The sequence below is a fragment of the Mirounga angustirostris genome, unplaced genomic scaffold (assembly GCF_029215605.1).
Source record: "Mirounga angustirostris isolate CCGP_5_RB_7025 unplaced genomic scaffold, mMirAng1.0.hap1 SCAF_7, whole genome shotgun sequence".
NCBI classification, from domain to species: domain Eukaryota; kingdom Metazoa; phylum Chordata; class Mammalia; order Carnivora; family Phocidae; genus Mirounga; species Mirounga angustirostris.
Window position 1 is genome coordinate 74,309,497 of NW_026991715.1, and position 27,383 is coordinate 74,336,879.

At 33.8% G+C, this 27,383-nt stretch overlaps 1 protein-coding gene across 5 annotated transcripts in view; it reads right to left on the minus strand.

Moving 5' to 3' along the window:
• SKIC3 (SKI3 subunit of superkiller complex) overlaps positions 1 to 27,383 on the minus strand; it is a 157,760-nt gene that overhangs the window by 24,245 nt on the left and 106,132 nt on the right. For all 5 annotated transcript variants that reach the window (XM_064596393.1, XM_064596392.1, XM_045898797.3 and 2 more), the window contains 18 exons: positions 25,065 to 25,318; positions 23,842 to 23,944; positions 21,292 to 21,468; positions 21,059 to 21,203; positions 20,813 to 20,891; positions 20,667 to 20,728; positions 20,500 to 20,556; positions 18,811 to 18,879; positions 16,574 to 16,648; positions 15,797 to 15,938; positions 12,884 to 12,977; positions 10,575 to 10,652; positions 7,579 to 7,703; positions 6,265 to 6,388; positions 5,230 to 5,451; positions 4,147 to 4,219; positions 2,423 to 2,476; positions 2,129 to 2,237 (listed from right to left, as the gene is read on the minus strand). In XM_064596393.1, coding sequence (XP_064452463.1) covers positions 2,129 to 2,237; positions 2,423 to 2,476; positions 4,147 to 4,219; positions 5,230 to 5,451; positions 6,265 to 6,388; positions 7,579 to 7,703; positions 10,575 to 10,652; positions 12,884 to 12,977; positions 15,797 to 15,938; positions 16,574 to 16,648; positions 18,811 to 18,879; positions 20,500 to 20,556; positions 20,667 to 20,728; positions 20,813 to 20,891; positions 21,059 to 21,203; positions 21,292 to 21,468; positions 23,842 to 23,944; positions 25,065 to 25,318 — 2,042 coding nt within the window. The remainder of the gene's footprint in view (positions 1 to 2,128; positions 2,238 to 2,422; positions 2,477 to 4,146; positions 4,220 to 5,229; positions 5,452 to 6,264; positions 6,389 to 7,578; positions 7,704 to 10,574; positions 10,653 to 12,883; positions 12,978 to 15,796; positions 15,939 to 16,573; positions 16,649 to 18,810; positions 18,880 to 20,499; positions 20,557 to 20,666; positions 20,729 to 20,812; positions 20,892 to 21,058; positions 21,204 to 21,291; positions 21,469 to 23,841; positions 23,945 to 25,064; positions 25,319 to 27,383) is intronic.

The following is a 27,383-nucleotide window of genomic DNA, read 5'->3' on the forward strand; positions in this document are numbered from 1 at the left end:
TTTTTCTTATCTAATTGTTCCCTGCAATATATATCCTCTGTCAAATGTCTGAAATGTATGTCTACTTCACTTAGAGGATCGGTATTACTGCTAATAGTACAGGAATCATTAGAAACCTTAGGCAGATAAAAAAAAATTTTACAAAAAAATTAAATGCCTATCTCCATATTATACAATAATTTCTGCCCAAGACAATGACTACCTTATTTCAAACAACAAAAGACATAATCACACTCCAGAATAAGGAAATGGGAACCATTCCTTAGAATTCCTGAGATCTGATTATTGTATAATGAAAGACACGTGACTGTTTTAGACCCTGGTTTCAGCTCTAACAATGCCATGGATTAAATGTGTGCCAGCTTTCCCTTTGGGACTCATTTTTCTATAAAACAAGGCAAGTGAACTAGATGATGGCGCAGGTGTCATCAAGCCTAAAACCCAAAATTCCAAATGAAGTGGACTCAGTTTCTGAGTATGAACTTATTTCTAAGATTAAGTGAAGAACTCCTTTAGGGATTTTTGGGTATAGTTTTAATTTCAGGAGGGAGGAAATGGATATCAGCTGGCAGTAATTTCTTCTGTCACAATTCAAAAGAATTACTGCTTTCATTAACTCTTCCATAAATAATCAGCAACTCAAATTCCCTATGAAACCAAGTGATAATATAAATATATGTATATACTATGAACCTAAAATTTTTTAAATATAATTTGCTAAAAATACCTTTTAATATCACAGAAGCATTGACCTAGCAGAAATTGGATTTTTTTTTATTTAATTCTAAATTCTTGGGATTATATTTAAATTTCTGAAAAGACTCCTTTGAATATCATATATCAAAACTATACTTTGATACAGTTCTACAAGTTTACAAGGATAAAAATCTGCAAGGATTAGGTATATAGCTACTATACATAACTACAATTATATTTACTTTCACTGGACTCCAAAAACAAGTCTCACAGAGGCACTCATCTTCATTACTCAGTCCCCTTTTCAAGCATCTTATATGATGATTCTAATTCCTTGAGTATGTATTTCTCTCCAGATAATATGGGAAAATAAGAAGATCATTACAGAAGACCTTATCTGGGCAATCTCACCTTTCTAAAGTTTATGCCACTCACACAATCAAAAGCTAACAGATCTTTTATTATTCTATATCCATGGTAAAAATCCTCGAGAGTAATTCTATCTAATACCATCTTGAACTAACCTCTAAAAATCAAAAACTTATCCAATGTGTAACAAAGACAATTCCAAATGTTTAGGGTCTCTTTTTGTTCTATTACATAAATGAAACAAAGAATAAACAACAAGATGTTGGTCTGTTTACTTGTTTTATAAAATAATCTCTGATTTATTAAATATTTTGTGGTTTAGTTAGGATCTTTACAATTTACTCTGAAGAGAACATTGGACTTATTTTGTACAATTTGTTTCCTAACAGTCCCTAGCCAAAAACAAAAGTTTTCTGATTTAACAAATGTTTGAAGTAGTCTGCAGGAAAAAAAATATTTAATTCTGTATCTCGTATTAAAAATACTATTCTGTAAAAATACACACTGATAGGTATTCCAGTCCTCTAGCAATGATAATGGAAGTATACTGATGTGGTCATAGGTACTTCCTCAGTGATCAGTGTGATCAAAGACACAAAGAAGGGCTAGCTCAGGTGAGGCCATCACCTTGACATTCCAACAGTTACTCCAGAAAACATATCCCCACTCTTTAAGGAGCTAACTACCCATAAAAATAACTAAAATAACTAAATATGTTCATTAAATAATTTAGTAGCTATAGGTAAACCTCAGTGAAGCAGACTATGGAAAACAAAAATAAAACTACTTCTTGAAAATACACAATTCAGAGTTTCAATAAAGAGTAATAAAGTATCTTTATGCAGATACTTTATTAAGTATAAGCAGGCTGAAAGAAGCAGCCTGCTTCAAGAATTATCTCTTAATTATCAGCAGTCAAATGCAAGATAATCAAATAATATGCAGGAGTTAGAATATTTTCTTAAAATTCCTTTACTTCATGAAATGCAAACTCTGTGCCTATAGGTCACAAATGCAAGACCAGAAGAATGTGAATTAATGAAATGGATTATATTATATTCACCTGGAGAAAGAAGAGCTGCTTTCTGAATGGTCTTTAGTGCAATATTTTTTTCAGTTTCTGAACTGCTTCCCATAGCTAACTGATTTACTGCAGTGTACAATAATGCCTTCTGCATAAAAGAAAAAGAGTGTTAGCCAATTATCTTTATAGCTCCATGACTTTCAAACTGACTAAAAAAAGGACCATATCAGGTATGATATAACTTCCTAAACCTAGGAAGAAAAATTATTTTATTGTTTCATCAATAATATTATTTAACAAGTAGGAAATTTCCTTTGTACTGGAGAAACTAACCTTTCCATGATTTGAGTCCAAAATATGAGCCACATTTCCTGCTATAGCACCTCCCTATAATAGAAAATATTTAGATAAATGTATAAACTTTCACAAATAAAAATTAACACTGATAAAAATCTTTCCACCACATTATTTGAAAAGTTCAGTTCTATCACATTCACAACTTCCAAATTCCTGAAGTATAAAATGATTACTGCTTTAAGAGGTGTTTAGTATTTTGTTAAGTTTAGTATTTTTATAAAAAATCTTTTCTACTACAATCATTTCAACTCTACTCTTTTAAAATATTCATTAATGGTGCAAAAGTTACACAATTTTACACCAAACACAAGTACATATTTCCTAACAATATAAAAGAATGTAAAAGAAAGACTGAAAGAGAAAGAGAAGCAGAATCCCCAAATTTATTTTAGGATTAACATGGTTTACTCCATGAAAATATGGTATTTTAAAAATTTCTGTAGTTCCTAGTAAAATGAATAGCCAGAGCACCTTGAAGCAAATCACTGCTTCAATAATCAACTCAAAACTGAAAACGAAAAAAATATATACATCATAATTTTTGTAAAGTAAGTTTGAAATCCTTAATTTTTAAATTCAGTTAGACATTTTACCTGGAAAAGAAAGTGAATTATGAGAATGATTTCATTTTAATTCAGAAGTATACTAGTCTCCTAATTTTATACTGGAACTGTATCAGAAATGTTTTGTACATCATATTTAGCATATAAAGAATGCTAAAAAGTAACCTTTAAAAATATGTTAATATAAAACAAATAGAAGATGGATTAAAAAGAAAACAGAAAATTTGGCAGAGTAGAAGGAGGATTCAGGAGTTAGATCTGGGATGATTTATCACCACAAATACTAACTGTGGTTTTGCACAAGTTATTTATTCTCTATGTCTCAAGTGTTCTCTATAAAATGGACATTAATTGCAGCTACTTCATGTGGTTGTTGGGATTAAATGACAAAATATATACAATAGTTGGCACATAAGTACTTCATTCTAGTATCTAATAATGATGCTCTTCTAGGTTCTTTGAAATACCATGTGCAAAAATGAGTAGGAATAACAAAATCAGACCCACAGAGACTTCAGACAGTGGAATTATTAGATATAATAAGTGTTCAAAACATAATTAGCTACTACCATTATGTTTACCCACTAATTAAGCAACTATGAAAGGACATAGTAACCACAGAAATTAACAAAATACTTTACAGACCTCTAAAAATATCTGGCCATTATAAACGAAAATATATAATCCCTTTTATAGAACATCAATGACTTCATATTGAGATTCACATTTTTAGATTTTAGACATTAGCAATGTTCTAGTTCTTATTTTCTTATCTTTGAAGAGCTTTTAAATAAAAATATCTTTTGGGATCCAAAAACACAACAGTTACTTCTTCCTAAATGGCAACATTATAAACATAACCTAATCACACAGCCATTAACATAATCTGTATGTATTAAAAAAAAAGTCTACCTACTTCTTTGTATCTTTCATAATGCCCAGAACAGTACAATAGTACATGAAAGAAACTCGGTGTACTACTTATCAAATGACTAATGGAAAATCTGGTTAAATAACAGAACTCCTTTGCTATATTAGTTACTTCCCAGAATGATAATGCTAATACTCTAAAAATGATATTACTGACTACATCACAAGTTATTTTATCTTTTTGCCAGAATTTAGAACATTACTCACCTTTGCACTTCGGTGAGTATACTGAGCAACTGCTCGGGACAACAGAGACCAAAGAGCAGGATCAGCTGGGTTACTATAGAGATCATCAAAAGCAAAAGGCTTAGAGATGGGAGTCACTTTAAACCACGAAAAGTAAAAACAACCAACATTTTATTTAGAACCTAAGTTCAAAATCTTGTATACATCTAAAACAATATATTAATTATCTATGTGTGAATGAAAGTGCCTTAATTTTCAGCAAACATATCTTCTATATACACCAAGAGTCCTTATGAAAATAAGAAGGAAAAATCAGCAATATGATAATTATAAAGTCTAATCTAATTAATTAAGATCTAATTAAGAAAAGCTAAGGAAATTTAATATGTTGTGTTCAAGGAAAACACAGAGATGAAAATTGCAAAAGGAAAATAAACTTCACGTAGAACACTTAACTGCTGGGGTGCCTGAGTGGCTCAGCTGGTTAAGTGTCTGACTCTTGGTTTTGGCTCGGTTCGTGATCTCAGGGTCATGTGATCGAGCCCCGCATGGGGCTCCATGCTTAGCACAGAGTCTGCTTGAGTTTCTCTCCCGCTGCCCGTCCCACCATTCATGCATGCATGCACTCTCTAAAAAAATAAATCTTAAAAAAAACCCACTTTACTGCTGAAAATAAAACAAATAACCACTACTGCTAGTAGTAAGAGCTTTCTATTTTCTAAATTTTGAAGACATTAGTGAATGTTTGAGTGGCCAAAAAATTCCTAAAACCATTAAGCTGGACAGTATCAAATAAACAGACCATATCACTAACTTGAGAATAAGTAAGGACTTTTGTATTAAAATGAGGTTCAGGCCTTAACTTATTGGATAAGTACAAAATTTCTGTTCTCTTACCTCCTTATCAACTGAATTTTTAAAAAAATCTTTATAGATGAAATAATGTGTATAGTCAGCTACCTGGTCCTAAGTGCAATTTCATAAAACTATATTCTGGTTTACAAAAATATATACTTCCCTCATTTTATATTCTTAATAAGGTCCAAATGTCAAAGATTAGCTCATCAAGTATAATTACTCCAGGTTCACAAGTACAGAATTTACCTGTGAACAGCTTTAGATGCTTGTCTCTGCACTGCCACACTGCGGCCTTGCAGTGCATAAATCGCTGAAGTAAGAAGGCACTTTGGATAATCATTGTCTTTCTGTTTGATGTGCTTCAGTAATTCATTAAGTGCCGCTTTTGACAGGGTAGCATCCTGCATTGTCAATCCGAGAGCACACAGGGCTTGAAGGCTTTCTGTGGTTGGTTCCTTTAAGATAGAGCTGTAAATATTTTAAATTGTCTATTAGCCATAGTACAGTAGTCTGTAACTATTAAAACATTTTCAACATTTAGTAAAATGTAAAATGTAAAATTTTAACATTTAGTAAAATGTTAAAAAAGCCACCAAACTAAGCCCAGCTTTAAGATAAATATAAAAAAGATTCCTTGGCTTCTAGGGACAGCAATTTCCCTAAATATCTAAAGCAGTTAAAAATACCAAGGGCCTTTCTCTTCTGTTCATTATATCTAAGTTTTAGATACAAATATAAATAGTGTTTTGGGGCCTGGCTTTTAGAAAAATAACTAACCATATAACCCTATAAATAACCACAGATATCACAGGCTATTATTTTACTAATTTATTCCAAAAACATAGAAATAGTTACAAGTTATTTTGGTATATTTTTTTAAAGCTTTAGTTTTAAATGAACTTTATTTTATCAAGTTAACTAGAAAAATGAAGAGGAAAAAATCTCTTTGGGGACGAAAGAGGCCAAAAAATAAGCCAGTCAGAACTCCCTTCATTAAAATTTTAAGATCCTACTAGATCAGGTGATCAAATACTCTTTTAAACAAATAAATAATACACACAGAGTATAGGATGGTTTTGCAGGACTGGATGGATCCAGAGCTAAAAATTAAGCCATGATCTCCACCTATGACTGTCAGTTCACAACCAGGTCAGTCCAATCCCTTTTGTTCAACAAAAAGTTCCTAAAACATTAAAAACTTCATTTTACATTGTTCCGATTTGTAATCCAATGCTTAAGTATAATCTGGTCATGTTAAGTGTTGATGTCAACTATACATACCATTTAAATAGCAATGTCTTGGCTACATCCATTTTTCCTTGTTTATACTCCGTTATTGCCAGAGCTGTCAAGATATGGGCTTTGTCTTGCTCTGATTCAACAATAGACAAGGCTCTCTCATAGGCTATTACACAGAGTTGGAAACAAAAACAAAACGATATAAATACAATCCTGATTGACAAACAGTGAAATTTCTCCCTTTCTAATCCTATTTTTTAAAAGGTCTAACTAAATTATATCTTATTGTTTCCTTATTTTCAAGTGGATGGAAAAAAATTTTAAATAATCTAACCTGGTTTAGCTGGTCCAAGGTGATCCTGGGGATATCATTAGGATTATTATGAGACATTCCCTAACTTCTTTTTTTTTTATTATTATGTTATGTTAATCACTATACACTACATCATTAGTTTTTGATGTAGTGTTCCATGATTCATTGTTTGCATATAACACCCAGTGCTCCATGCAGAACGTGCCCTCTTTAATACCCATCACAAGGCTAACCCATCCCCCTCCCCAGAACCCTCAGTTTGTTTTTCAGAGTCCATCGTCTCTCATGGTTCATTTCCCCCTCCGATTCCCCCACTTCATTCTTCCCCTCCTGCTATCTTCTTCTTCTTCTTTTTTTTTTTAAACATACACTGTATTATTTGTTTCAGAGGTACAGATCTGTGATTCAACAGACTTGCACAACTCACAGCGCTCACCATAGCACGTACCCTCCCCTAACTTCTATCTTCAGACTCTATAGGGAAGTCTTTAAGTGATGTGAAGGCCTGCAGCCATTGAGATACCACGAAAATTTCCACGTGCATACCAGTAACCATCAAGCTGCAGATACTTACAGTATCTACACACACATAGGTTGGGTACATATATATATATGTGTATTTCATATATATATATATATATATATGAAAATGTACTCAATGAGCATTTTTGGAGAAAATCAAACCACTATTATCAATAGGTCAAGGTCTTCACTTATCTGAAATTTACATTTAAGCAAAGACCTGCTTTCAAATGCTAACTCTACTTTAAGTGATCTTGGGCCTCAGTTTCCTTATATAAATAATTAAGATAACACTCAGCTCATAACACTGCTCTAAGGACTATTCACATAATAATGTACTAAGGGAGGGAACAGATAAAAAGTACCTAATATCATTCCTGACTCCTAGTTGGATCTTAATAAACATTGCAACCCCTACTCCCATTTCAATGTTCCATCTTTCTGTACATAATCTTGTGATTAAATTCCACTCAGCCCTGGAAAAGTAAGATGTGTCCTTTAGCTTCAAGTAACATACTTACCTTTGCTGCTTTCTTTATATAGACCTTTCATAAATAAAGCCAATGCAAAACCTATGATGTCTTCTAACTCTTCAAGGGGTGTTGACTTAAAAGCCTGGATAGCTTTATCATATTCACCAATGGAACTAAGAAGCAAAACATAACTCACTTTTAATATTAAAAACAATTTTGGCTTATATCATAAGAATACAAAGAGATTATTATACCAAGGTTCTTTTAATACCTTCACATACTTCATCTATCAGTGTTAAAGCGAAAGAAAAGACATATTAAAATAGAAGGTGTATCATTTATTTCAAATAAGATATACTGGAGCAATTTAACTCCACACTTTGTTTCTTTTAAATTACATATGAAAATGATTAGTTCTGCTAAATTATAAAGTGTCTTTCTTATTAACAAACTTGAACTAAAATCCCAAGGTATAAAAATGATTTCAAGTTGACTTTTATACAGAACTCTTTAAGCTTAATATATTGGTTGAATATTACCCTATGAGTATGGTTCTAGCATCTCTGACAAGCTTAAGAAGCATAAAATACCTAATTAAAATCAAACCTAGCCTTTGTATAAACTGTTTAACTGTTTACCTGCACATCCTTTTTTTTTTTGGAGAGTATAAAGATAAACTAAATTCCACAGACAAAACTATAGATTATCTTTTCTGTATTTAATAGAAAGAAAAGTAAAAATTGTTACATATGACACTAAAGTACAATACTTTTTTTAAAAGTTTATTTGATTTTATTTTTTGGAGAGAATGCACAGCACATGAGCAAGGGGGTGGGGGGGTGGGAGGACAGGGAGATAGAGGGAGAGAATCTTGACCAAGCTCCACACTCACTGGGGAGCCCCACATGGCGCTCAATCTCAAGTCCCTGAGATCATGACCTGAGCCGCAATCAAGAGTCAGATGCTTAAATGAATGAGCCACCCAGGCACCCCTAAAGTACAATACTTTTTAATAACAAAAAAATAATTGTTTTGCTTATTTAAAAATGAAGAGAAGCTGCCATCGCCTGGAAAGGATACATTCTGCCCTTGAGATTTTTATTTTTCGTATCCATCACTATAATCAGAAACTGTTTTTATTTTTAATGTGTTATTGGAAATCTTTTTAGAAAATCCTTTTAATCTTGGGGAGGGTGTGGGATCTAAAAATACAGGCATTCTTTGATTCTAAAATTAGTCTCTAAAGGTGAAAAAAAATTTTTTTAAAGATTTTATTTATTTATTTGATAGAGAGACAGAGCATGAGCACAAGTAGGCAGAGCAGTAGGAGAGGGAGAAGCAGACTCTCTGCTGAGCAGGGAGCCAGATGTGGGGCTCGATCCTAGGACTCCAGGATCACGACCTGAGCCAAAGGCAGACACCCAACCGACTGAGCCACTCAGGCGCCCAAAGGTGAAAGACTGTAAAAATCAAAAAAATTTAAGGTTTTTAAAGTCAAAAAAACTCAAATTTTGATAAATATTTTGGTGAAGGAAAGAGGACTACCTTAGATTGTATATGGATACATACATATATTAAAAGTTTTTGTTTTTTGTTTTTTTTTAAATAAACACTATCTTCAAACATGTGATTACTTTTGTAGAGAACAGAACTAGGAAAGGCACAAGGGGCTTCAATTTTATTTGTAACTTTTTCTTTGGAAAAAAACCCTGAAGACAATGGACAATTTTAAGATCTGTTAAATTTGGGCAGTGACTATTCATTAAATTATGCTGTACACTACTTATACTGCATTTTGCATGTTTAATATATTTCATAATAAAAACAAATTTTAAAAGACATGATCTATTTTCAATAGAAGATATAGATTTTTTTCTAAAATATTTACATTATATGATGGGGTACCTGGGTGGCTCAGTCGGTTAAGCAACCAACTCTTGATTTTGGCTCAGGTCATGATCTCAGTGTTGTAAGACTGAGCCCCAGGTCTGGCTCTGTGCTAAGCACGGAGCCTGCTTAAGACTCTCTCTCTCCCTCTGTCTTCCCCCCTCCCTAAAAGAAAACTAAAAATAAAAACTAAAAGTAAAAAATAAAATATTTACATTATATGAAACCAAAACTAAAAACAGATATTTATTCCATATAATTCTTACAACCTGTCTTCTGCTACAACAAAATCTTAGAAATGATAAAACTATCAACTCCTAAACACTACAGTTTAAAAGAATTGGAGGAAAAAGCAGTCAGAACAATAATATTTTCCTGTCTATGAATATGATTCAGTTACATGGTTATAAAAGAAAAGAACTGGCTACCTCAGATCTCTACTATGTACCTCTTTAAAAGATACAGGCACTAATCCCAAAATATCAAACTACAGTTTTAACAATGTTTTTCAAACTGGACCATTCAATTTGGGGGCAGTTCTCAGCTTGAGGAACACCTCCCTAACTTGAGCCAAAAACCTTCCTCCCACAATACTTCTATTCTCTGGACCTAATTCTAATCTCTAAAATAATTGGGTTTTAATCTTTTTTTTTTTTTTTTTTAACTCTTTTTGAAGTCAAAAGTCTTTGAGAATCTGAAGAAAGCTATATGGCTCTCTCTCCATCACAAAATGCACATACACAAAAATTTTTATGTGCTATTTCTAAAGGGCTTCTGGGTCCTCAACAGCCATTCCCCATGTAAGTATAAGCAGCAAACAAGTCAAAATAAATCCAATTCCTCTTCCAGTTAACTAGGGTTCTATTACAACAGACAGCAAGAGCCTCTCTTTGAAATGTTCTCTTGTACAGACCACAACCATCAGTTCTAAATCTGCTTCTCAGTGAAGCACAGTGGACTTAGGTATCAGTATAGGAACAGGAAACTATTAACAAAGCCCAGTATTGAGGGAATTATGTATCCTTGGGAGATTTTCAGCCCACTCAACTATATACGCCCCACTACTCTGGAAATTTGTCACCACCTCACTAGTCCTATAGCTTTCACCAGAAAAACCTAATAAATTCACAGAATTAATGGGAAAAAAATATGCTTACCATAACAATCTGCCATAATTTCTTACTGTAACATTATAAGTATCTTGGTCTTCCGCAGTCTGTAACAATAACATTGCCCTTAAAAAGAAGGACAAGGTATTTTAAGTTACCTATGTACAATAGCATTCTTTTACTCTTCTTCCTTAACAGAAGATTTTGTAACTTTTTCTTTGGGAAAAAAACCCTGAAGACAATTGACAATCCTATAAATTTTTGTTTTCTTCATTTAACTCTAATTCTTTAATGCTGTCATAACAACTTGTTCACATAACAACTTGTTCACAACAAGTTGGTATAACAAAAGCTCTTAATATTTAGATTTTAGTCTGTCAGGAAAATTACCTTAATAAGGTGATCTCTTACTAAGTGAAATCATTTATCATACTTGAGTTTTAAATATTCCAAAAAACTTAATCTAAATATGGGAAACAATGGTGTTACTATTTTAAGTTTTGACATTATCTCAAGTATATAGCAAACAATCTTAAAAATATTTATACAGTAGTTTGAGTTAGGAAGCCAGGAAATTGAGTGCTTTCATGTGCCCTTCCCTGTTACATACAGAAAAATATTTAAGCAATATTCAGTTGAGAAAGAAAAGAATCATAAGGAGTCCCTAAACGCCTTATTTTTATCTTCTTGTGTTCAGTCCCCTTGGGACAAGCAGAAAAATGTCTTAATCAACAGGAATTGGATATTTAGTAAAATTTTTTTTACCTTCCTATTCTGTTTAAAAAGGATTATCTAGGGAAAACTATCCAAGGAAAGTTTCTAATATGTAGGATGTTATGCGAAAAACAAATACTTGCCAAAGCAGTCTAAAAGACAGTATTATACAGTATATTAAAAACTATAATGGTTAGATTTATACCTAATTTGTGGTTTTAAGCTTCAAATAGTTGTTTAAGGCAGAAAACAACAGCAGTGATCAGTCAAGGAAGAGTGGTGCATATCCACATGACTGTGAAGTTGCTATTTTAAGTTAAAGGTATAACTAGTGTTAGATTCATAGTATGTACAAAAAATTAGCAAGCACTGTAAAGCTATCTAATTTTTCTTTGTTTAAAAATCCTGCTCACTGTTGTATTCTACCATATTTCTACAGTTTGTTTACAGGTAAGCTTATTGTGACACTGAAAGAAATAGACTTGTGTTTTTTAATAAACCTCCACATACACCTGAAAAAATACCTTCTTGATTATACAGCCTCCAGTACCATCTAGTGATGACTCCTTTGAACTACCAAGAGATCCATAAAAGGGCATGGCAAAGCATTTCGGTCAACTCAATTATTTTTTATCTAACAAGGCTTCTTCTAAGTATTTTTTATATTTAGGGCAATGATACATGAAATTAGGACTTTTAACTTTTCACCTAGTATTCACGACATTAATAGTAATTTTCTTATTTACCATTCAATTCATTTGCAGAGAATAAATCTTCAAGTTGATTTCATTTCCTACCCCCTCCTGGTTGGCTGTTTCACTCGAGCACACTGTCCTTGTTTCTTCAACACACCAAGTCCACTCCTGTGTCAGAGCACTTGCTCTTGTTGTTCCTTCTGCCTGGATGCTCTTGCCTCTTAACCAGTGGCTTAGAGCCTCACTTCATTCAGGCCAAGCGTCAACCAACTCCTTAGGAAACCTATCACTCTTAAACCTGCCTCAAATTCACTACCTGCCTTAATATTCCCTGGCCCTTTACCACATTTTGATTTTCTTTCTTAGCAATTATTACCATCACAGATGTTTATACGCTTATCATATGTCTCCCCACCACCAGAACAGAAGCTCCATGAGAATGGAGCCTGTGTCTGTTTTATTTTGCTGCTGAACTGCCAGTGCCAAGGACAATACTTGGCACAAAGCAGTTCAAAAACTACTGAGTGAATAAAATATAGATCTTAAATTCAAACAAATATATCATAATGTTCTCATTTCTTCTCTGAATGAAACTACGTGTTTATTTTATAAAGCTAGACAAAGTCTAAAGTGAAAACTTGGTCTAAAGCTAAACGAAGTCTCAAATGAAAATTTTATTTTTCTAAAACAAAGTCTGAGAGATTTTTTAGTTTGGTTTTTGGTTTTTTTTCCTCTCTGTCCCTCTCTTGGTTTGAGCAACAGAAACCCAAATATAGCTGAAAATTTAAAATTGTGTCTTTTCATCTTCAGAGATGTAATAATAATAGATAATAAGAGATCAGGAAAGGAATCAGAACATTTGTTTAGTACCTTCTTCATGAACTGAGACTAAATAAAAAAAGGCCAACTAATAAATAAGGACCACTTTTAATTAAATGTAGAGTTTACCTTTGGTATGCATCTGTGGCTTCCTTTTTCAGTTGTAGATGTTCATTTAAGTAACCCAACATTGTGAAAGCTGGAGCATAATTCTGAATTCTTTCTGAAAATCCAAAAATATCTTTTCTTTACATGTGCATGCTGGTTGTGTTTGTAAAATGCTAGTTTTATTTTCAATATCTTAGACACCAGATTACCTCCTAAGACTACTGGCATTGTTAAGAATTGTCTGATATTTATCTTGACTATAAAATACTAGTAATCATTTTATAACTTCTAAATTATTGAGTATTTTATAATTATTTATAGTTTCTGTTACACCTTAAAGTCTAAACATTTTTATCCCCAAAGGTGTAATAATTTGAAATTGTAGCTCACGTTAACACTAGTCATAAGATTTATAAGGAAATTCAGTTCTTTGGCTAATCACTTAAACATTCCTGCAATTTTCTTGGTGATTCTGTTCCAATTTCTAAGTGTTTAAAAAAAAATAAACTCAGGGGCGCCTGGGTGGCTCAGTCGTTAAGCGCCTGCCTTCAGTTCAGGTTATGATCCCAGGGTCCTGGGGTCGAGTTCCGCATCGGGCTCCCTGCTTGGCAGGGAGCCTGCTTCTCCCTCTCCCACTCTCCCTGCTTGTGTTCCCGCTCTCGCTGTCTCTCTCTCTGTCAAAAAATAAAATCTTTAAAAACAATAAAAAATAAACTCAGTATTGTACACTAGAAACCCAGGATGACCTGGACACTTTCAATGCAGTATTTTGAAATTTTAATGTCAAAAACCATCATGTACGTACTAACATACAGAGAAACGCATCTGATTTACTTAAAAGTAGTATTGGAAAATAAACCTTCAAATCCCTTAAATTGTTTAACAAATTACAGTGCAATCACAATTTATGTGATGGGTGGGCTCCAAAGTTAAAGCACAAAGTGAAAATTATATAGTCAAAGTTATTCCTGAAAACTCCTGAAGTCACAAAAGAGGGGGACACCAAAACTGAGTCAAAATAAGAAGAGATTCATGCCTTCCCAGCACACTCACTCTGAGGCAAACTGTCAGCAAGACAATGAGACTGCCTGCATTCTCTCTGATCCCCCTCTCTCTTTTCTCCTCCTTCCTTCCTTTCTCTCTCTTTCTTACTTATTCATCTGTTCATTCATTCACTGATGGCAAAGCCACATATAGCTGAATTTAAATGAGTATGTGATATGGCTCCACTATAGGGTAAAAAACTAGGCTAAGCATAATTGTCAGGGAACTCTGTGTTCATTGTTCCAGGTATCTGAATTTTGTAGAAAGCTAAAGATTTCTTTAGCTATGTAAATCCTTTACAAATGTTACCCATTCTTACGGAAACTTCACAGTAAAATTTCTGATCCATACACTCTCGCAGAGGCTCTAGATATTCTTTAGAGTTGTTCATTTTGGCATACTGCATAACATGTAGTGCTCTGAAGTGCTGATGTTTGTCAACTAACTGTCTTCTGCTCAAGTATCCCAGGTTCAATGCAGGAAGAGTATTACAATCCTCTCCATACCTATGATGAGAAATTTTCTCTTCTGCTTTTCAGTTTATCTGATTCTTCATAATATTCAACTGTCCCTGAGCCTGCTTAAACTTCTTGCTTCTTTATTTGTCAAGGGATAAATAAAAGACTAGTGCAACTAACATTTCTTGAGCATCTAGGGTATGCCAGGTACTCTGCAAAACATTTTGTATAAATCATCCCATTTAAACTCTAAGCAATAGATACTTTCATTCTTATATTACACATGAGAAAACTAAAATCCAATTTGTTAATATGCCCAAGCTTTCATTATAGCTACTAAGAGGTGGAGTAGAGATTAAAACACACTGGTACTTTTCCACCCCCCCATCACAACTACTTTCCTTAATCCCCATCACCTCTCTCACCCAATCCCCACCCACATCCCCTCTGGTAACCATCAGTTTGTTCTCTATTGCTAGGAGTCTGTTTCTTGGTTTGTCACCTCTCTTGCTTTTTAACTTTGTTCATTTGTTCGTTTTCTTACATTCCACATTTGAGTGAAATCACCCGGTATTTTATTCTTTCTCTTTTGACTTATTTGACTGTTTGTCTCTATTTTACTTATTTCATTTAGCATTATACTCTGAAGCTCCATTCATGTTGCTGTAAATGGCAAGATTAAACTGGTAATAAAACTGGTAGTTTTGGGGCGCCTGGGTGGCTCAGGTCATGATCCCAGAGTCCTGGGATCGAGCCCCGCATCAGGCACCCTGCTAGGCGAGGAGCGTCCTTCTCCCTCTCCTACTCCCCCTGCTTGTGTTCCCTCTCTCGCTGTCTCTCTCTGTGTCAAATAAATAAATAAAATCTTAAAAAAAAACCTGGTAGTTTTATTAAGGAAGAAAGGAAATTATTACAATAGAAGGTTAATGAAACTTCACCATTCTGTCCTTTTCCTAAACCTAAACGTATTTTTCCAGTATCCTGAAGAAAAATCAGGTATTAAAGCAGGAGATTAAACACACTAGTTTTGGAATTTAAAGCAGATTATCACACTTAATTTTCATATGTCTACCACCTAGCAATTATTATCTCTACTTTACAAGGCTAACAGAAGTTAAGAGAAGTATAAAATACTTGGCCTAAGACTGCAGAGGAATAAATGGCAGAGAGAGAACAGCAGCAACTCAGGCCCATCAGGCTCCAAAATGCTTTCCACTACAACACGGAAATCAGTTTTATTGTAAGCATTAGGTAACAGCAATTTTCATCACTCTTCAAAAGTCATTACTATAATTTGAAAAGCAGACTGCTTGGCCACTGGGAGAAAAAAAGGGCAAATTCATGTCTTAAGGAACACTAATATTTAATTTGGAATTAACTAATTTTAAAAACTAAATTGTGTCAATGGTTATTCAAATACTGAACAGCTTACCTATGTATTTACTCAAAACAACTTGTGCTGCTGGAATAGCATTCATCTGAACAATGTTGTACCGGTACAGCTCTGTATCTCTGTTGCTTTTATCTTGCAATGTTGTACAGACCCAGTACGCATAACCTATTGCTCCCTCAGTCTATAAAAAAGACAAAGTTAACAAGTAAACATAAGGTAATAAATATACCAATAAAAATTATAAAACAGTAGACTTCAATACAGTAAATATCACATCTTAGTCTTCTTTAAGTCAACTGCTAAGTGCCTCTAAATGAAGAGTCACTATGATTCAACACAGCTAAGGGCATATTTAAATTACTTACTCCAACCCTAAGTAGAAGAATCAAATGGGATTTAAATAAAGTGCAGAAAACAGAGCGTCACCCAATGGGCTGATCTTCTTCTCAGCACCATTCTTACAGATAAGACTAATAATTACCAATCAAAAGGGTTCTAAAACACTTCATAAATAATCAAGAAATGTCAACCAAGTCTAGTCCTTATCTCATGTTGATTTTGTCCTCGAGTCTCAGTTTCAATTCTGCATGACTACTATATATCTATTAAATTCCATGTCATTTCTTTATCAGCTTTTGAAAGATAACAGAAGACAAAAATGAGAAGTTCTTTAAAGACAGCTTATCTGTTTCTAAGACAGAATAAAGAGTAGAGACAACTGCTGTTATTAACATCTGATACTGCTCTGTATTCATTTTCTCAGCAAGCATAATACTTTATTCATTAATGAATCCTCAAAAATGGTCAAATTCTTACATGCATACTGAGTTCTGTAGTATGCCTGAAAAGATCCATTGTGTCATAACTTCCAACTGTCTCTGCAATAAGAGCCTATAAAAGGAAAAAAGAGGTTCTTAATATGTTTAAGAGGAATAATAACAATAATAAGTGAAACTGTTTGGAAGATTCAAAAGTATACTAGCTATGCTTAAAAGCAGAGCTAATTTCTTTTTTAATCTTAGCTACTATATTCTCATGGCTCAGAGGACCAGAATGACTTGTTAAATTGGCCCTTAAGCTGGCAAATGCTTTCTGAATTCCATCTGCAACCAGGTAATGGTGGAATAATCCACATAAAATTCCTCAGAACACTGATGAAGCTGCACTAACTTCTCCCTTCCCTTTCACCCTTGATCCATTCATACTGGTATTTGTCTGGAGTAGGGTTCTTAACCATAGGATCACCTCAGATTCACCTAGATAAGCTTTTTTTAAAAAAGGAGGTCCTTACCCCTAGCTTTCTAGTTTCCACAGACCTGGGGTAGAGTCTCAACATATTTATTTTTTGAAAGTGCCTCAGAATTTATTTTATTTTATTTATTTATTTGACAGAGAGAGACACAGTGAGAGAGGGAACACAAGCAGTTAGAGTGGGACAGGGAGAAGCAGGCTTCCCACAGAGTAGGGAGCCTGATGCAGGGCTTGATCCCAGGACCCTAGGATCATGACCTGAGCCGAAGGCAGATGAGCCACCCAGGCGCCCCGAAAGTGCCTCAGAATTTTAAATAACATACCTATGCCTTTAACTTTATAGACTATGAGATAAGTTAAAATTACTTTCAAACTCATCTATCTTTTATAAAAAAAATTCACGTTTTTAAAAGTGTCATACATTACTAATATTATTTAAGAAATAATATTAGGTCTTACTTTTACTGTTACCATTTTAATTAAATCTACCAGTTAATATCTGAAATAAATTATTTTTAAGAATAAAAAGAATTGAAAAATTAAAAAAAAATACTTAGGTGGCTCTGATTAGCATCCAAAATCTCCTGACCTAGAGCAGTACTACTCAAATTGAAGTCCCTGGACCAGAACCAGCACCTGGGAACAGTTAGAAATCAAACTCTTGGGCACCTTGAGTCCAATAACTTACACAGAGATTAGTAATAATGCCACTGCTCCCAGATGCTATCACAGTTCATAGAACCACAGTTCATAACTTTTCTAACTCTGTTTGCTTCACCAATTAACTAGAATTTGACCCAAAAGTCAAAAGTAGAATAAAACATATATAAATTCTTTTTTTTTTTTTTAAGATTTTTTTATTTATTTATTTGACAGAGAGAGAGACAGAAGAGCACAAGCAGAGGGAGTGGCAGAGGGAGAGGGAGGGAGAAGCAGGCTCTGCACTGAGCAGGAAACCCGATGCAGGACTCGATCCCAGGACCCTGAGATCATGACCTGAGCTGAAGGCAGACACTCAACCATCTGAGCCACCCAGGCGCCCCAAACATATATAAATTCTGATTATTGATTTCCTGAGATGGGTGATGCTCCTGCTATTCTCTGAACCAAAACAATCAACCACTTACTAATTCATTACAACTCAACTAGGTAAGACCCTGGAGGCCACTCAGCCAAGCCCCTTCTTTTTCAAGTTAGAAAAATGAAATGTAGCAGTGATATGTTAAGATAAAATAATCAGTCAGTGACGGACTCACATTCGTAACCGAGTATCCTGATTCCTATATGGCAATACACAAATCTAAACTTCAGGGGAGCAGAGGAACAATATTCATAAACAAACATCAAATCAAATATAAAGATTTTACAGATAATGGGAAAACATAATCAAAATGATTTTTGTCAATGTTAATTTTTTTGGTAAATGTGCATTTAAATAACAGTTCTGGTTTTGTTTTTTTTTTTAGCATTAACGTCAGACTAATGGGGCTCAAAGCCCCCCAGATCGAAGCTTAATCATTACAAGTTGTATGACCTTGGGCACAATACTTAGGGTCTCTAAACTTCAATTTCCCCATCCATGAAAAGTTTAATAACAACCACCATCTCAAAGGATCGATGAAAGACTAACTGAAATAATATATACAAAGAGACTAGCACAGTGACTGGCACAAAGGAAGTCCTCAAATGTTACCTGTTATCATTATTATCATTGTTATTTGTATTAATAGGTTACTTAAAGCACTTTACATATTAATAGGTTGTTTATATCTTAGGATTATTAATAAACATATATATCTTACTTGTCCAATCCAGCACATTAAATAAGACGGATCAAGAGACTGAGCCATTTTGAAAGCTTCATGAGCTTGCTAGGAAAAAAGTCAAAAAAATAACATGTCATTTTATTAACTTAGTACTAAACTAAAAAGCATAAGAGAATAAGATAAGTCATACCTGTCAACATAAACACTTATAAATCTAAAACTTCATTGTTTAAACACAACTAGCAATGTTTAAAACCATGTTTTAACTACATAGTCCTAAAAACTCGTGGGTACAACAGATCTCTCTACAGGCTTAGGGGTTCTGGTCCCCAGTGAAAGGACAATAGAGAGATGCACCTCATAGTCTGTAGAACTTTTAACCAATCACCCATCCATTTGCTAGCCACAGGCAGAAGTATCTATTGCCCTCTCCTGAAGCTTAACTGGTAGGATAAAAACTAACAAACAATGAGGTCTATGACATGTATCTGCTACTGGGCAAAAAAAGAATGATCAATATAAATCTGTGCTAAGCGGTCAGGAAACTTTAAAGCTACCTCACTTGGGCACATTGTGTGCTTATTTTCCTGCTACAAACACTGTTATATGCTGCCTTATACTGTTTACTCAGTAATCTATATGTGACAGGAAACAGTCTTATTGTTCTTTTTTTTTTTTAAGATTTTTTAAATTTATTTATTTGACAGAGAGAGAGATAGAGAGAGAGAGCGAGAGAGGGAACACAAGCCGGGGGAGTGGGAGAGGGAGAAGCAGGTTTCCCGCGGAGCAGGGAGCCCGATGCGGGCCTCGATCCCAGGACCCCGGGATCATGACCTGAGCCGAAGGCAGACGCTTAACGACTGAGCCACCCAGGCGCCCAACAGTCTTAATGTTCTTATGAAAAAGGAAGCTCATGAACGGCAACTGAGCTGTGCTATCATAAAACTATATTCATAGCTTATTAACTAATACCTAGCTTTGTTTAAATTTTTAAAAATACTTTCACATATTTTAAGTCCCAAATTAATATTCTCCTTCATTCTATTTACAGTCTTCTGAAGCAATCTTTGCAGTGAGTTCATTTATCTTGAAAATATTACTGAAGCTATTTTGAAAGGATGATATTCAATATAATAGCTGAAACACAAAATAGTACAGATGTGCTATCACCTACAGATTTATGGAAACTTCTAAACATGCTACAAACACCTTTCCAATTACTGTATTTCCAATTCTCTAATATATAACTGTTCAAGTATGACAAATTACATTGTGGCATCTAAAGGAATTAATATCCATTAAAGTCCAATCGAAATCACTCAAGCATAGATTACACTTAAGCTGCAAGACAATACTAATCATCCCCGTGACTTCCTCACCCCACCCCTAACAAAGCCTACACTGGGCTCCTCTTACACATGTACACATAAAAAGAAAAACACCCAAATAATTCATAACAGAATTGTTTTAATCTTTAAATGAAAACCCAACATAATTGTAAAACCAAAATCTCTTCTGTCGTGTGGAAAGGAAAATAAATCTTACACATTCACTATTCATATATGTAATAAACCAAATGTCATCAATTATCTAGCATATAGGAGGGCATACAGAATAGACAATAATATTCAAAGTAATTTTCCACAAGAAGCTGAGTGATTACAAAGAGGTCATATATAAAGAACGCTTTTACTTTTAATGTGACAAAACAGACAACACATTTACCTCAATGTTTTCATTTGCAAGGTATAACACTCCCAAGTTGGTCCATGCAACAGCATTCTAAAAAACATACATATACAATTAGGATCCCGCCTAAATGGCAGTCTCAGAAAATTATTAACACTAAATTTTGAAGTTCGTTATCATAGATAGATACAAAGAACACCCACAATTTGTTCCGATTGGATAGACTTGATGAAACAGTGTTGAGCAAGGGCGTAATTTCCAATACCTGAAAAATACAGAATTTGATGAAACTGAACTTTATTACCTAAAACAATCTTCTAAAAATATTGAAGTGTTACTCAGTTCTTACCATTGTGACATGAAACCACACCAAGAGCATTCCAGTATAAGTGATTTTTACTGTCAAGTCTCACTGCCTTTTTCAGACACTGAAAAGTAAAATTAGATTAATTTTTATATCTTGGAACATCAGCATTTATATCAAGATAAATGTGGTTTTATGTGAAAAGACGATAGTATCTACTTTATCAAAAACATCTATCAGAAAAGCACTTAGTTTTTTAAAAAGTTTATAAAAAATTTCTCAAAACCGTACATGTAAAGATTTCTCCAACAACTCTTTAAGATCATTTGTATTGTTGCCTGTTTCTGCTAGATGTTGTGCTTGGCGATAATAATTAATTCCAAGATCACACCATGTATTAGATGTAGACATCAGTTTTAACGCACGACCATAACACCTATGGAAATATAAAAATAAATGTAACGTTTTGTTAAAATGTCCTAATTCAAAATGAATGTCATTAACTAGCAATCTTTGTAAATTACCTTCCTCCAAGATGGAGAAGCTCCTTCTTCTTTAATACTTGTTTTCCTTCTTTCTGACCTAGAAGGATTCCTAAAACCTTAACGTTCACTTTAGATGGTGAGACAGCATACAGACTGGTACAAGCATCCCCAACTAGCTTCCAAAGGCAAGACACATCAGCTTGGCGCTGCAGAGCCCTAAAAAAATAGTGTGATTCTTATAATTTTTTCCAAACAATAGGAAATTTATCTCTCTCATTACAATCTTAATTACAAATTACTTCCTTGGTTAAGTGCAGTGAATGCTTTACTAAATTCTTTCTAAATGGATAACATCTTATCATCTCCCTATTAGGAAGAAGAAAGGAAGGGAGGGAAGGAAAACTGGTTATTTTAAATGCCAGAAATTTTGCAAACATCTCTTTGGTACTCTTCATCATTTTTGTTAGAAGTAGCAGAAATCATATAATCAATATGTCAATAAATTTTCCAGGACCAATTCACCATTAAGACTGAACTTTTTTTTAACTATGCTCTCTGTATTTGTCTTTTTAAACAATAACCAAAGTAGTCAAGTCAGTAACTCTCTCACAGTTAATTATTCTAAACTCATGTTTTGGCTTGTTGATCTTCAGTCAAATAAAAAAGACTGGTAAATGTATAATATATTAAATATATTTGGTGGTCCAAAGGATTTTTATTCTCTGAGACCAAGATTACCTAAAAGCTAAATATGAAAATGTGAAAATCCATATTTATTGAAGCAAATAAAACTGCATGCACAAGCTTAAAAGAGTAATTCAAATTTCAATTATGGTGATAAAGGTCACTTCTTTTAGAATGAGAAAAATCTCAGCTATCCATTTCTCTTCAGTTTTCTCTTCTCAAGATCTTATAAATAAAACACGACAATTTCACTTAAGCCAAGTCTCAATAATCAGCTATGTTACTGGCAGATGGACAAGCAGATGGAACATTTCTCATAGCCTTTTCTACTAAAAGAGTCCAGCCAAAAATCATTTTCCAATATCTTCCTGAGAAATAAGATTAATTATGGCAGTCATCACTGAAAGCCCATTGTGAGGATCAGGAGGAAGGAAAACACTGTTTGTAGTTCCTCTGCCTAAATATCTTAGCATAATTTCTAAAATTGACAACATGATAGAGAGTATAATGCTAAGTGAAATAAGTCAGTCAGAGAAAGGCAAATAACATATGATCTTACTCATATGTGAAATATAAGAAACAAAACAAACAAGCAAAGGAAAAAAAAAAGGCACAAACCAAGAAACAGACTATTAACTATAGAGAACAAACTGATGGTTACCAGAGGGGTGGTGGGTAGGGGAATGGGGAGATGGCGGGGGGGGGGGGGAATTAAAGAGTATACTTGTAGTGAAAAAAGGTAAAATAAAATAAAATAAAAATACCTAAAAATAAAAAATAAAATAAAATTGACAGCATGAAAGAAGAAAACAGAGGGGGGAAAAAAGAGAAACAGGCAATTTCAACAGCCTAAATTCTTATTTCCTTTAAAGTTCAATAAAAAATAAAATATCTATAAAATGAAATAATTTCTAATCACCCTTACATAAGAATTGTGGTAATATGAACTTTTAAGTCTAGAAGTAAACATAAATTTGGAGATTATCACTTAAAAAGTTTTATAGACCTCCATTTAGTTGGCTATGAATGCTATATGCTACCCAGAACAAAATTTCCCATTGTCGGAAAGGCTGTGTTTGTACCTCAAGTATCATCACTGAAAGGTTCACATTTACTCTTAGATACTAGTTCAAACGAAGCATGCCCTCTTCACGATACCCTCTCCTATTTGGAAAGATCTATATTATGTGAGACTTGAAAAGTAGCAATAAAAATCTGTGGGAGAGAAAAGGCTAAGGTTTTCTTTTCATATTTGGTTCACACTCAAAGAAAATCAATTCTGGAGCAACCAAATCAACAGGAACCAGAAGAGAAGGCAAGTAGGAAAAGAAAGGAAAGGGAGCACAAGAAAGATGTATAAGAAAAAAAAAAAATTCAAATGTATGTGTAACAGACTTTTAAAAATCATCTAACAAATAACACTTCTATTTCGCTAGTGAAATTACAGTTCTATAAAATACCAGATTTACTCAAATTTTTCTGATTCCCTTAGTATTAGACATCACTTTTTTTCCTACACAGATTCTCTCCAGGAACAATGAGATTGCTCATTTCCCCTCATCTTCAGCCCTACCAATATACCTAAAACAGGCCCTTACTAGGGAATGTACCACTGATACATTGTATCCAAGCTGCCACTCCCCTGACAGACTGCTTCTTCCTTCCCACCCTTCCCCATGCATCTAGCATGGCAGCTGCTACTAAGTGCAAGAAATTGTATCTGTTCCCCAATGCAAAATTAATACAATATGTATATTATCGAATTCATTGGCTAGTATCTCTATGTTTGATATTCTGAAAAATGATTGCTTTATCTAACAGAATAAATACATAAAGATTTTCTAACCTCAGCTTTATTATAATTCTAAGATAATAAACACAATGAATAATAAGAATAATACTAACCAAGTAAAATATTCCAGTGCTTTTTCTATGTAGTCTACAGCTTTCCCATCAAGATAATCGACTAGAGCCGCTTTTGCCATCATGAGATGGCATTCACCCAAACCTAAAATCAGGTTAAGTTTATAGTTATTAAAACACACACAAGAAACACTTAGAATAAAGTTGATAAAAACGTGGTGATGTGATATTAAAGCCACTTTCCAGAAAACAAAACTCAGTAGTATTATATAAAAATTATCTTTAAGTATGGTCTGGCATACATTTAGTATGGAATTCAAATGGCAGGGTTCTGTTGGAGTAAATATGTACTAAAAGTGATAAAAATCTATGGAAAAGAATTTCTTTGACTTTGGGCAAGTTACTTAATTCAAAACCTCAGCTTTGAAAATGCTACTAAATGCTTCTCTCCTTCATATTACTATTTATTAACTATTGTGAAACAAGATTTGATCTTTTTATATTCAAAACTGGATAGCAAACTACACTGTAAAAATTAAATGAAATAGCAATTTCCTAAAGATTTAATAAATGTGAATTCTTCTCTTGAGGAAAGTTTTACAAAATTTAAAAAGTTTCCAAGACCTAAGTTATGTATCACTTAAAACATATACTATTTCTGACTTAAACCCCAATTGTTTCACTTAAAAAAGAAAAAGAAATGGAGTAAAGGACATATAATGGGCTCCAGGTTTTTTAAAATGGTTAGATATAATCATATAAAATTTAGATTATATATGGATGGTGGTGTTTTACTTTATATTACCAAAAATCTTTTGTTAAGGAGTAGGTATATACGGAGAAACTAAAATTGATTTAGGTATTACAAAACAATGTAAGTTGTCCCTAACGTTCAAAAAATGAAAAAAAATCTGTAAGTTAAAAAGTAATTAAAAGGTATTGAGATATTCTGAAGCTATAGTGAATTAAGTATTAAAATATAAGAGCAGGGAAACTCTTGTTTTAGAGATCCATTAAATAGCTATCATGCTATTTGTTCTAAAAGTTAAATGTTTATCATATTACTATTTATTTATTGTTAGAAAACAAGATCTGTTCTTTCTATATTCAAATCTATATAACAAGTCATACTATAAGAGGTCCATGAAAGAAGACACTTGCTGTTGACTAAAGAAGTCCTTTTTAGGTTATGAAATACATTTAGGAAGTTTACTCAAGGATTTTATACTCCATTATCAAAAGTCAAGGAGGTATTAAAAAATTACCTTTCAAAGCCGGCACATAGTCTTCTTTCTTTTTAATGATCAGCTGGTATTGAGCTATCGCCTCCTTATATTTGCCTAGGATTTGCTGTATTGCTGCAACCTTAAACACACTGTATGTGGATTCTGGGTTCAGCTCACTGGCTTTTGTGAAGGATTTCAAGGCTGTTGTATAGCCACCTCTGCTTAAGTATGCCTCTCCTAATGACTCCCAACAATTGAAGTCCTTTGGGTCTGCTCTTAATGCTGCCTGTAAACTAAAATTTCAGTAAATAGTAAGAGAACTGAAAGTAAAAGAACTACTTCCACATCTGAAATGAAAATATAAAATAAATAATTCAACTGAATCACATATATCCATAGTTCCTTCTATTTACGAAAGTGCTATTTAAAACAAGTATAAGGGGCACCTGGGTGGCTCAGTCAGTTGAGTGACAACTCTTGATTTTGGCTCAGGTTATGATCTTGGGGTTGTGGAATTGAGCTCTGTCTTGGGCTCCACACTCAGCTGGAAGTCTGCTTCAGATTCTCTCTTTCTCTGCCCCTCCCCACCCCACTCCCCTCATGCACTCTCTCTCTCTCAAATAAATCTTAAAAAAAATAAATAAAGCAGATATACCTGTTCCTTTTACAACCTGAATATATTTTATATAACTTGAATATTTTAATACTAAAAAATTTTATTACAATTTTGGAATGAATAAGAACAAAATATTTTTCAAACAAGCGCTGGCCAGAATTCTTTTCCTTGACTATCTGGAAGAATTCCAGTTTCCCACCAAAATAGGTATATATCTCCATATGCCTCATGACAATTAATAATCCCCCACTGATCCTTCCACCAAAACAGAAATATCACAGTATTCTAGATATTGACCTAAATCAGAAACTTTTTCTCCATTCAAATATATACATATATATATTTGTTAATGTTTTCACAAATTAGAGGGAAAAAATAACTGCTACAACAATTTGTTAGGTTCAGAAAAAAGGTACTTTCTTTTCCTGTCTATAAAGAAAATATACAAGGCTTATAATTAATTGTGATCATTCACATTTAAGTATTCATTTTAAGTTTTCAGTGTGACTGTAGTAATAAAGGAAATTTATCTCTCGTAGTATAACCAAAAAACTTTATATATAGACTGAGGTCTTATAAACTTAATTAAACTGAGGGACGCCTGGGTGGCTCAGTTGGTTGAGCGTCTGCCTTCAGCTCATGTCATGATCCCAGAGTCCTGGGATCAAGTCCCGCTTTGGGCTCCCTGCTCAGCGGGGAGGGAGTGTGTTTCTCCCTCTGCCCCTCCCCCTGCTCATGCTCTCTCTTGCTCACTCTCGCTCTCTCAAATAAATAAAATCTTTAAAAAAAAAACTTAGTTGATAGAGAGATGCTATATTCTCATTACTAGGAAATGCCAAGGCTCTGTTACACTTCCTTGTAAACACAAAGTCTTTGTTTTTCATTTTTTAAACTGGTACAGTTTAAAAAGTACAGCTGACATAAAATATTATATTAGTTTCAGGTGTATAACATACTGATTTGAAATTTCCAGACACTATGAAATGTTCACCATGATAAGTGTAGTTGATAAGTGTAGTTACCACCTGTCACCAAAGTTATTACAACATGATTGACTATATTCCGTATGCTGTATTTTTCATCCCTGTGGACTTATTTATTTTACAATGGGAAGTCTGTACTACTTAATCCCCTTCACTTATCTTATTATTATGTGTTTATTATTATTAAATATATTTTATGTATTCTTTGTTTTTTTAAAGATTTTTATTTATTTATTTGAGATAGACAGAATGAGAGAGACAGAGAGCACATGAGAGGGGGGAGGGTCAGAGGGAGAAGCAGGCTCCCTGCCGAGCAGGGAGCCCGATGCAGGACTCGATCCAGGGACTCCAGGATCATGACCTGAGCCAAAGGCAGTCACTTAACCAACTGAGCCATGCAGGCGCCCAATTTTATGTATTCTTTTTTTTAAAAGTAAGCTCTATGCCCAACATGGGGCTTAAGCTCACAACCTTGAGATCAAGAGTCGCATGCTCCACCAACTGAGCCAGTCAGGATCCCCTATTTCATTTATTCTTAAGAATGGTTCAAACCAAATAACTAAAAAGGAGCTGCACCACATCACATGAAGCTGGCAAATTTATCTCCTGCCCCAAAACAAAGCATGCCACTGGGAGAACAACAAAGATATCAGCCTCAGCTTTTTAACATTCCTTAAGTTTCCACTGAGAACCTATTATATGCATAACACTAGGAAGATTTCACTTCATTAGAATGGCCAACTCCTTAACAACTGGACA